The sequence below is a fragment of the Fukomys damarensis genome, unplaced genomic scaffold (genome assembly GCF_012274545.1).
Source record: "Fukomys damarensis isolate Sample0158 unplaced genomic scaffold, DMR_v1.0_HiC HiC_scaffold_23, whole genome shotgun sequence".
Classification (NCBI taxonomy): domain Eukaryota; kingdom Metazoa; phylum Chordata; class Mammalia; order Rodentia; family Bathyergidae; genus Fukomys; species Fukomys damarensis.
The window spans coordinates 38,607,966-38,619,255 of NW_022900935.1; the positions used below are offsets into that span (position 1 = coordinate 38,607,966).

Sequence of the window (11,290 nt, forward strand, 5' to 3'; positions counted from 1 at the left end):
TTTTTTTTTTTTTTTTTTTTTTTTTTTTTTTTTTTTGTATCAGAGATTCAACCTTGTGCTTGCAAGGCATGTGGTGGCACCACTGAGCTAAATCCCCAGACAGGGAGTGGGATTTTTGTACAAAGCCCTTGGGGTAGCATCCTAGAATACCATTTCCCTCGTTCCTCTGTCCCCTCAAAAAGCCTAGATAACAGAAGGAACTCAGCAAATGGCACACATGTTGTTCTCCGGTTTCACACTGGAAGAGGAAAACTGACTTTTATTCAATGAGGTGGCCAGGGTCTGCAATCCCCTCTGCTGCAGTGGGCACCGCTGCCATGATGCCTTTCTGGAAATCTTCGCCCCGATCAAAGCCTGTCTTGAAGGGCATCTCCTGGACACACGGCCCGAGCCCCGGTAAGGCTGCTCTGCATGCTGAACCAACCACATTCGGCCCAAAGCTTCTGCTGAGAATCGTACCCATTCAAGATTTCAAGTTGAGTCTGGCCCAAATCAGATACCTAAACCCCTAAGCTTACTGAAGGTCCCCCGACTTTCTTCCATCTTAGAACACCATCCCCCTAGCATCTCTTGTGACCGACATCTGGCCGCTTACCGCCCAGACTCCCTCTGGGCTCACCGCTGGTCAGCAGGGGGATGGCACAGCTGGGCCTGCATCTGACCAAGAAGAAACTGGCTGTGCAACACACAAGTCCTAAGCCTCCCAGGAGTGGCCCGAAGCACAGCAGAGTGGGAAAGGGCCTCGGAGATTGTACATCACCCCTCCCGAAGACGGTCAGAAAGGGGAGGGCTAGATAGGCACGGTGGCGCACACCTGCAATCCCAGCACTTGGGAGGCTGAGGCAGGAAGGTCATCCCAAACTCAAGGCTAGCCTTGCTGCATAGTGAGTTCAAGACCAGCCTGAAGTAGTAGAGACACGCTGCCTCAGAGGTGGGGGAGAATCAAGCACACACAGACTCACCACATGCACCAAGGAAGGGCAGGTGGGGAGGTGACCAGGGGCTGAGAGGTGGGAACGGAACAACTCACAGAGGATGTCCCTACAGGGAACAGAGACAGCAGTACGTGTGACAGGGGTGATGTGGCTGTTGGTGTCAGACCTGGGGCTGAGGGTCTGGTTCTGCCACTTATGAGCTCAGGGGCCTTGGGTGAGTGACATCACCCCAAGTTTTAGTTCTGCCCCTCTGTGTACAGGAACAACAGCCCTCAGCTCCCAGGGAGGGGCGAGGTGACCCACACCAACTCTCAGCTCAGGGCCCTGGCCGTTTCTAGTCACCCATCACAGAACGGTCACACTGCCCACAGCTGGGTGCCTCCACTCCTCTGAGCCCCCCGGGTGCCCTGAGAGGTGGGGAGGGGTCTTCTCACTTCCCCCATTTTACAGATGAGGCCCTGATCTGACTGCACCTGGTCTGTTGGAGACCACAGTGCAATGTCCCTGCCTCTTGCATTCAGTGCCTCCCCACCCTGTGTGCATCGTGTGGAATACAGGGTGATGCTGAGGGCTGAGCTCAGTAAGTGGAGGCCACGTGGCACCCCTTCTCAGAGGGGACAGGGAGATTGAGGCCACCATGCTCTGGCCCCTGAGGAGGACCTGGAAGGCAGGAGGGAAACTGCACACGACCTTCGTTCCTGAGTCCCTCCGCCCCTCGCCCCTCGGCGTTCTCACGGGGCACACCCTCCTGGGTGGGGCCATTGCCTTCTGCAAGCTGAGCTGAGCAGCTGTAAGCAGCAAGGTGGAGAGAGGAACAGGCAGCTTCCTCCAAGAGCAGGAGCCGGAGAAGAATCGCACTGCCCCCACTTTCTTGGGAGATGGATTCTCAGGACCTGCATGACATTAGCTTCTTTGCTGACTCAATCCTCTGAAATGCAGCTCCTTTCACCCAGCTGATGACAGGGGCAGTTGGTGAGGCCAGGGGTCTGCCCCCGGAGCTGGTGGAGCCCCGTGAGTCAGGTGTGAAGCCAGCCCGAGCATCTGCACTCCCTCCAGCAGCCGGCTGCCTGCCATTTCCTCCTCTCCCATCCTTATTTGGAGCCCTTGACAGCTGAGCCGCAAACAGACCGGGAGCTGGGCGCCGGCCAGCCTCACCCTCTGCTTCCCCGCGTGGGTCCCATTGCCCAGGAGAAAGAATCCTGCAGCATGGTGGAGCTAAGATAACCAAGGACTCTTTTTGCTCTTCTCACACCTTTGAAGTGGGAGCCTCTTGAGGCAAATCAGCAAGAATGTGGCTCTTGCAGTGAGGGTCTGGGGGGCTGCTGGGGCTGCCCAAGGCGGAGGGGCTATGACAAGCTCCGCTGGACTGATAACTTTAAAAGGGCATCTTCTCCTGTCTACTCACGGTGCCGCTTTATCGCTGCAAGTGACACAACGGGGAGGGTTCTAGCCCTCCTGCGCTCCCCAAGAGCTGGGGGGCTATAAAAACAGGAGGCCCTGGGCAGCTGGGAGACAGTGACAGACAGAAGCTGAGAGGGAAGCCAGAGAGGACAGAGAAGACACAGCAAGCACCAGATCACTCCTTGACCGGCATCGGCATGGGCTCCTTCTCCACCCTCACCGTGAGCCTCCTCCTCTTCCTCGTCTTTCAGCTTCCAGGCCAAGCCCAAGCCAACCCCGTGTACAATGGTGTGTCGAATGCAGACCTGATGGATCTCAAGGTAGGGCCGGGGAGATGGGCATAGCCTGGAGCCGGCAGGCTTCCCCAACTGGGTCCATTCCTCTTAGTCAACAGGACCTCTCCCTCCCCCTGTGTTTTCCTTCTGTAAAGAATTTGCTGGACCACCTGGAGGAGAAGATGCCTTTAGAAGAGGAGGTGATGCCCCAAGTCCCAAGGGAGCAGAACGACGAAGCGGGGGCCGTCCTGAGTGTCCTCCCTGAGGCACCTTCCTGGACTGGGGAGGCCAACCCGGTGCCAAGGGATGGAGGTGCCCTTGGGCGAGGCCCCTGGGATTCCCCCGATAGATCTGCCCTCCTGAAAGGCAAGCTGCGGGCGCTGCTCACTGCCCCTCGGAGCCTGCGGAGATCCAGCTGCTTTGGGGGCAGGATCGACAGGATTGGAACACAGAGCGGCCTGGGCTGCAACAGCTTCCGGGTAAGAGATGGGGATGGGAATGGGGGTGGGGGGGAGGAAGTTGTGGTTTCACTGAGATTCAAATCTTGCCAAAGACTACAACTAGAATACGCACCTGGCAGAAAGGGAGCAGCGCGGAGGCGTTTCCTCCTGGGATCCTGGCCCCAACCCGGCATGTGTCCCCTAAGTCTCAGGACAGCGCTGTCAGTTCACCTACCACCAGGGCAGAGAAAGTGCTTTGAAAGAATTCCTGCCTCCAGCACTGGGAAATCAAGGTGCTCACAGGCCAAGCCATCTTTGCTCTGTTGACTGGCAGTTCGCATCCCTCTCCACGAAGGCCAGGTCCTGCAGGAGTTCAGGGCCATCAATGAGGACTGCCCTTCTTGGCTCTAACTCGGGAACTGAGACTCTGAGGGTCACCAGACTGCAGGGGGGCCGGTGGGACACTGGGCCAGGTGCCCAGCACTGTCCTACGAAGCTGACTTTTCCTGTAGGGCCAGGTCACCAAGCCAAATATATTTTTCTCTTCATAGTACCGAAGATAACAGCCAGGGAAGAAAAGGTCGGCCAGGCCCTGGGGGCAGATGGCAAGAGACCCTCCTCCCCTGGGGGGGTCTCCCTCATGAGGTCTCCTTCCTGTCACTGTCCTCGGGCTGTGAAGAGCACGGAGCTGGAGCTGCCGATTTCTGACGTTGTGCGCTACATGTAGACAAAGTGGTTTCATTATGGTTTTCCCACCTCGCCCACCCCATGCGCTACCGTAGAGCCTCTCACCTATTACTGACAGCAGTTGGCAAAAATGAATAAATTTCAGCACCACGGACAGAAGCCAGAGCCGGACTCCTGTGATTTCTTTCCCTGGTCATTTCACCCTTTGTAAGAGAAGAGAATGCTTGGCTTTTTTCTTGTTCCTTTCTCTCCCTCTATTTTATTTGTGTTTTCATGGGGGTGGGGTGGCTTCAAATTATAGTCCTCTACCTCCTCTGTCTTATGCTCCAGCCTGTTATTGAGCTCCAAAAGGCCCTCGAAGACCGGAAGGGCATTTATTTTTATCCAGATTTGTTTATTTAGGGCTCTTGTTTACTGAAATCTCACAAACATCTGGACTTATTTTCCTGCCTCTAGCAGGGTCGCAAGTAGTCAGTAGACAGCATTCCTAGTGCTTTTCAGTTAGCGCTTGTGTTTTCACAAAACGAGGGCATTAAAAGGACTTTCTCCGATCCATTTGAATTACCTGCTGGATCCAGAGAATTGCACTTTTGGTGTGGACATGTCAGCGGAGTGAGGGTTTTAAAAGCTGAGCAAAGAGAAGAAAGGTTTACTAGGCCGACAAGCCACAAGGTCGTGGGCTTTGGCATCTACCACACTTGTTCATTAATTTATTAATTTTGCAGTGCTGGGGATCAATCCCAGGGAACCACATGCACTTGGAAAATAGTCACAGCCTTTCCCTGATCCCACCCCAGGTGCCTCGACTTGCTGGTGGTACTGAGGTGTTTGCCACTTGGGAAGAGGCAGTATTTTTGTATCTACTTTAGCAGGGGGAGCTGTCCTGAGCAGAAAATGCCAGGCACTAAGTTCCCCTTGAATTTGTACCAGTAAAAATCAATCATTTCTTAATGGTTACAACCGCTTGCTGTGTATGGGAGCATCTGTGTCTGTTCCTAGACCGTGAGCCCTTGGGGCCCTGGGCCGTCCCACTCACAGCCAGTGCCCCATAACCACTGCCCACACCGCCTTGGTGCTGTGCAAAAATGAGGGAAAAAGGAAACCAAGCAGCAAGTTGCCCCTTGTAGAGGGTAGAGGGGGCCAGAAGTGACCAGTAGTAAGGGGCTGGAGGTGAGGGAAGAACTCGAATCATTTATAATCTAAATGTTCTTTATATGGAAGGGCAGACAACCCAGGAGAATGACGCAAAGGACCTGGGTGACGGGGAGGTGTCTGTGCTAACCTGGTCCCTGAGGTTTGTCCTGTGGAGTCCGAATTACTGAGGGTCAGAATGGCAGCTGGGCACACTGCCGAACTGCTGCTCCAACGCAGGGTTCTCACTGAGTGGAAATGACAGAGCACACAGGCAGAAAATGCCCCTCGAGCTTGGAGGAAAGGTGGGGCCAGGTGGAGGAGCTGCCAGACTGCAGCTCGTGAAATAGCAAGAGAAATATTTCCTGCAAAACAAAAAACAAATGAACAGGCAGTGACAGAAGCTGGTCACATCTGAAGACCTGGCATCGATTCTGGGCGAACCCCTAAACACAGCGCCGCCAGGAAACCAAGTGGAGGGTCCCCTCTGGCACTGGCAGGAGGAAAGGAAAGATGAGGGACCCACACGGACCAGTGCGCATCAGAGGGGAGAAAGAACCCATGGTGAGCTGGTGGCTGTGGGAAAGACCCACAGAACCGAGCCGGGCATGGTGGCGCACAGCAGTGACCCCAGCTCGCAGGAGGCAGTGGGTGGAGGCCCGCAGGGAGTTCAAGGCCAGCCGGAATCACAGAGCAAGACCCAGTGGCAGGAGTCCTTACAACTACTAGAGAAGGTAGAAAAAAAACCAAGTACCCCTCGAAGAAAGCACTGTGCAGACAAAGGTTAAAGGAGACGTGCAGACACTTTATTCTGACGTGTCATCATGAGAACGTCCAAGTTCCGAGAGTTCAAATAAAAATAGAATTTTACAAATTAAAAAAAATACAATTTATATACACAGTGGGATTAGCTAACTTTACCATATAAACGAACAGTGCAGGCAGAGAGGAAGCTGCGCGGTGGAAATGACTGAGGTCCGAGGAGCAGAGGGCCACACTGGGGCCGCACGGCCTTTCCTGGAGCTCTCTTGTCCCCGAGGCCATGTCAGTGCGCCATTCTGCACCAGAACTGTTACACGTGCGGCTGGGTCCAGTGGGTGTGCCGTCTGGCCCAGAGCTGTTAGTCTAACAAGGCCGCGAGCGGATCTCCCCCGGACAGTCTCCTCCGCCAGGCCTGGGTCCCAGCTCCCAGTGCCACTTTCGGGTCCCCGGACACAGCGATCCAGAGACAGCACACAGAAAACCACCTCCAGCCGACCTGACTCTCCTCTGTGGATGTGGTTTTTCCAGGTGCCGTGGCACTGGGGGTTGGGAGAGCAGCTGGACAGGAAGCAGGGAGTGAGGTGCAGTCACAGGTCATGAGTGGAGGAGGGGTCGTCTCTGGGCTTTTCTGGGAAGGGCAGGGAGGAGTGCGGTGAGGCTGGCTCAGGTCCCCCTTGGTGGTCATCCAGTCGCTGCAGGGAGGGGCACTTGCATTCTGCCGTCTATTTCTGGGCTAAACTGGTGGTGACTCAAACACAACAGGATATGCACGAGGGACACATTCCAACAACGCTCGCCTGGGCAGCCACGAGGCAGGTGGCTGGCGGCCTTGCCCTCTCAAAGCCAGCGTCTGAGCTGGGACTTTGCTCTGCCTATCTGTGAGAGTGGGGAAGAGGGGAGGAAGTCACACCACTCGCCTGGCTTATGCAACTGTTTCCTTTTTAATTCTGCAGTACTGAGGGTGGAACCCAAGGTCTTGAATATGCTAGGCAGGTGCTCTACCACTGAGCTGCACCACCAGCCCTTCTCCTTTGTTTGTTTTTTGAGACAGGGTCTCACTATGTAGTTGAGACTGACCAGGAACTCACTATGTAGCCCAGGCTGGTCTCGAACTCACAGCGATCCTCCTGCTTCAGCCTCCCGAGTGCTGGGATTACAGGCATGTGCCACCATGGCCAGCTCCTTCTCCTTTGTTTTTAAAGTAAAGTCTTGCTAAATTGCCCAAGCTGGCTTTGAGCTCTCCATCCTCCTGCTTCAGCCTCCAGAAGAGCTGGGATTAAAGGCACGCTACCGTGCCTGGCAACTGGTTTCCTTCTTTATAAAATGAAGAGGTGATGTAGTCAAGCTCCGAATGCTGCCATAAAATGAAGCAGCAGCTAGCTGAACACAAACCCATGAACAGGGTTATGATGTCCTGAGCTATCTGTTGGGAGTATCGCCCCAACTCACAAGTCAGGAGCATCTAGAGAAGCTGCAAAATGTATAAATCAGAGTCATTTTGGTCAAAAAGATAAGCAGGATGGGAGGCAGGACCACAGGCACCCAGAAGCTCCCCTCTACGCCTGTGGATGATTCCCTGGGGTGCACTGAGCTCAAGGTGCCCACTGACCTGGCCAGGTTTGATCCCGAGCTTGGGCTGCAAGAAGCCAAGCCCAGGCCGAAGCCAGAGGAGACTTCATGGGTTAAAAACACTAAATGCAAATGCTGCCATCTGAGACACCAGAACAAGAGCCGTGGGGACAGCCAATGGGAGCTCTGCTGACACCCACACTGGAGGAAGAGGAGTGCAAAAGCCCTTCCCAGGATCACCCAGGCGCATGCTCAGAAGGGACCTCAGCCCGAGAAGGATGCCACTGAGACCTGGCAGGGGCTGGGGTGTGTGAATCTCCTGCGCTGTGCTAAGCCCCAAGCCCCCCTCCACCCAGCACCAGCGGCACTGCAGATGCCGCTGAAGTTCCTGTCTCTGAGCCCCTGGGAGGACAGGGCAGTGGCCAGCAAGTGAGAGATGGCTGTGAGGGGAGACAATTCCTCCTGGAAGAAGCTACTGCTTTTCCCTACATGACCCTTTGAGCGACCTGACCCTGGATGAACTCCCTACCAGCTAGCTCATAAGATGGTCTTGTTCCCTGGGGCTCAGGGAAGTGCTTCTGCCTCAGGCCGCCCTGCTTCCAGGTAACTCTGGAAGGCTGAGCTGTGCGCCATGGCTGTCTCCCAGCAAGACAGAAACACAAACTGGGGAGGGGTCCGTCTCAGAGACGAGGGGTGGGGCGGGTGGGGAGACGGCAGTCTGACCCTGCTACTGATTTCTCGCTTGCAGATGATCCCTGGGACTTAAACGCTCTGCGCCCTGCAGGGCGGGATCCAAGGAGACTTGGACACAGGCTTGCCCCAGGAAGCATGCGTGTCCCTCTGGATGACCTGGAGGAGGCGAGAGTCCGGGGAAGGCGGCCTCCCCGAGGGGAAGCTTCTCCATATCCAGTCCCACACTTGGGGAGGAGCTTGACTCTGCTGGCCTCAGCCTGAGCCCCTGCTGGAGTGGTGAAGGCACAGCTGAGCTCCCCTGAGAAAGCAGAAAGGGGCTGGGGGGCTGGGGGGGCTGTGCCAACACCGGGTGTGGGAACACAGGGAGCACGGGACGGGTACTTGCTGAGAAGTTCAGAGAAGTCCCAACTCTGACAGTTCAACACCCTTCCCAGCGCCTCTGAACAGCAAGTGCCCAACGATTCCAGGCTTTCCGAGCATGCGGGCTCCTGGGAACCTTCGTGCCCTGGGACAGTGCAGTTGGCAGCGGCCACAGTGTGAGCCGAGAGCAGTGGGTGGGCATCAGAGGGTCTGGTAGTGCTGCCGCAGCCGTGCCTGCAGGAACTCATGTGTCAGGTTGTGCCGCGTGATGATCCCCACGATCTGGGACAAGGAGGAAAGTCTGTGTCACCTGAAGGACGGACCTGCTGGCCAGAAAGGGCCTGACCAGTCGGTCTGTCACAGGATGCGGCTGGCGGGAGAGGGAGTCGGGGCCGGGAAGCCTCGCCAACTGGCTCCATACGAGGGGCGGACAGGGACCAGGCAGCCAGGCTCAGAAGTAGGAGGCACAGCTCCCGGCAGGGTCTCAGAGGGCCCAGCTCACACCTGACTGGCAGGCGCGGCTTTAACAGAGGACCAGCTGCTGCTATCATCCTCACCACACCCTGCTCACCTCACCAGTGTTTGCAAGAGGCAGGGACCCCGAGGCTTCAGAGCCTGTGCACTGGACGCCTCACTGTCCTCGTCATGGACAGCTACTCCTGAAAGTTGTTTTGCACCGTTCCTTACGGGAGTGCCCGTCACTGATGGCGGGGCCCACAGCCACAGCGCAAACCGTTTTATCCCAAGGAACACGCAACTTCACCTACTACACTAAGCTCACATCACAGCATGCTGTGTGGGGGTCACCTGTGCGACACCTCCCTTGACAGGGCCTCTTGCTAGACCATCTGGTGACACGTACCGGAAGCCTCCAAAAGGGAGGCCCGAGACAACACCATGGGGCCGTGGGTGCAGCTCTGTGCCAGGGCCCTTGCCTAGCAGCATGCGGCCTTTGGTTCCATCCACAGCTCCACAGATGAAAAAAAGAAAAGCTAACACCGCTGGCGGAGGTTTCCTGCTGAGGAGTCATTTCCCAGAGTGAAAAAATGGCCTAAAACTGGACATGAGCTCGCTGGACGCAAAGGACTGAAAGGCTGATGTGGACCTACGCAGGGCAGGGGTGAGGGCTTGATTGTTTGACCATCTGTTTTCTTAATGAAAAGAACAGTAGTTGTATAATAAGAGGAAAATGAATTTCAAAAAAATAGCAGAAAGCCTACTGGGTGTCCGGTGTCCTATCTTTTAAAATGCTCTGGTGTCTTGCTTGAAGCGCTCTCATCTACTCTTCCCAGTCCCCATGACAGGAGGAAAGTGAGGAACACAGGTGGAGGTTGCAGGGAAGGAAAGCAGTGGCCGCGTGGCGACAGGGATGCTTTCGGCCAGTCTGAGGTGGGAAGGGCACCGTGGTGCCATCTGCTGGCCATGGGCACAGGAATGAGGTGGCACAGAGCGAAGGTTCAGAGCCCAGCTGCCAGGCTGGCTGTGCTGGACGGGGACCCCACCGCACCTGGCCGAGGGTGCTTTTCTCAAAGGTGGGTGTGCAGACCACGGTGGCACGGCCCCCGGGTTCTGCAGGACTCACCTCCCCGACTGCATTCACCACGGGCAGGTGGCGCAGGCCCATTGTTCTGAACAGGTTGAAGACTTGGGACACGTGGGTGTTGGGGGACACGGTGAAGGGCGAAGGGTTCATGTATGGGGTGACATCCTGTAAAGGGACAGTGAGAGTCACCTGCAGCCTGGATGCAAGTGACAGGACCAGGCAGCGTGTGCACAGGGCCAGCCCCTCACCACGATCATCCGCGGGTTGAGCAGCGTGAGGTCCAGGTCGTGGATGTCTGGGTACCGCGGGTAATCCTCGGCCATCTCGGCGTAGGACAGGCGCGGCTGGCTGGCACTCTGCAATTCCAACCAAGACAGGGTCCTCTGCCGGGGCCACAAAGACCCCTGTCCCTCTGACCCAAAGGGCAGGGTACAGAACAGAGCCCCAGCAGCTGCTTTGCAGCCAAAGCCGGTTCTGGTCGACTTCTAGCTGGTCACCCTTGCACTCGCTAACTTCCTTTCCTGCAGCTGTGACCCCGAAATGGGTCTTCCGAGATTTAATGAGACAGTGTTAGTGGGCGGGGGCAGCGGGGCTGCAGTGTGTCCCCAGGTGCCCAGGCTCTAGGCCTGTGCCAACACATGTGATAGGGTTAAGACGAGGTCACGCTGCACGAGGGTGGCCCCAAATCCCATGACAGATGTCATCACAAAACAGGGAGAATGCGAGTGACAACTGAGGCAGAACTGCAGTGATGCAGCTATGGGTAAAGAACGCCGAGCGCTACAGATGCCACAGGAAGTAGGCAGAGGCAGGCTGATTCTGCCCAGAACCCTCAGAGAGAACAGGACCCTGCCGCCACCTGCACTTTGTACTTCTGGACTTGAACTCTGAAAGCCACAGGGTTTATGACAATTTGAAGCAGCACCACAGGACAGAAACGCACAAGCTCTGTCACTGTTCTTCACTCCAGTCTCTGAGGTTTCTGTTCATTCTCACCACTGCCCATGGACAGGGAACCGGCACCATGGGCTCCCAGGCTGGGCACAGGGGCCACAGGCGCTGGCCACTACCCTGTCCCAACTCCACCCTGCACAGCCCTGAACAGAGCTGTCCCTGTCGCACTGGTCCACAGCCTACTGGACCCTTGCCTTCATGGGGCCAGGCTGGGCCGGGCCCTGCAGGATCCAACCTGTGTCACCCCTCCACCCCCACTAGAGCCTCCGCCCCTCAAGGCCAGGCCTCCCCAGAAGAGCCAATCGGGAGCAGGGCTCAGGCAGCCGTCTCAGCCTCCCAGAGACAGAGTGTGCCAGGGGATGGTCTCAAGTGGCCCAGGGGCTACTGTGAACAACACCCCAACACCAAATGGAAAAAGCATTACGGTGGGGCTGATGGGAAGGGTGGTATAAAGAAGTTCACATGCACAGGCAATTAAAATACAGAAGCGGTGGAGCCGGGCGTGGTGGCGCATGCCTGTAATCCCAGCACTCCGGAGGC

The 11,290-nt window shown here is 56.3% G+C and overlaps 2 protein-coding genes across 4 annotated transcripts in view; one reads left to right on the top strand and one right to left on the bottom strand.

Annotated features, from left to right (window-relative positions):
• The first annotated feature begins 1,573 nt into the window (after positions 1-1,573).
• Positions 1,574-3,938, top strand: Nppa (natriuretic peptide A). The gene is made up of 3 exons (XM_019208021.2): positions 1,574-2,656; positions 2,767-3,090; positions 3,603-3,938. Exons 1-3 carry the CDS (start codon positions 2,534-2,536, stop codon positions 3,612-3,614), a joined length of 459 nt encoding a protein of 152 aa, XP_019063566.1. The 5' UTR covers positions 1,574-2,533; the 3' UTR covers positions 3,615-3,938.
• A 2,911-nt stretch (positions 3,939-6,849) lies between these two features.
• Positions 6,850-11,290, bottom strand: part of Clcn6 (chloride voltage-gated channel 6) — a 29,606-nt gene continuing 25,165 nt past the window's right edge. For 2 of the 3 annotated variants that reach the window (XM_010628145.2, XM_010628144.2), the window contains 3 exons: positions 10,045-10,152; positions 9,836-9,961; positions 6,850-8,535 (listed from right to left, as the gene is read on the bottom strand). In XM_010628145.2, the coding sequence (XP_010626447.1) occupies positions 8,455-8,535; positions 9,836-9,961; positions 10,045-10,152 (315 nt within the window). In that variant the 3' untranslated portion in view covers positions 6,850-8,454. Of the gene's footprint in view, positions 8,536-9,835; positions 9,962-10,044; positions 10,153-11,290 lie in introns of those variants that run through there. The other variant, XM_010628147.3, reaches the window with a different exon arrangement.

Excerpts from the sequence above, each read along its gene's own strand:
- Nppa (XM_019208021.2), top strand. The coding sequence starts at position 2,534 with ATGGGCTCCTTCTCCACCCTCACCGTGAGCCTCCTCCTCTTCCTCGTC. Across the intron at positions 2,657-2,766 it reads CAGACCTGATGGATCTCAAG|AATTTGCTGGACCACCTGGA; the intron begins GTAGGGCCGGGG and ends CCTTCTGTAAAG.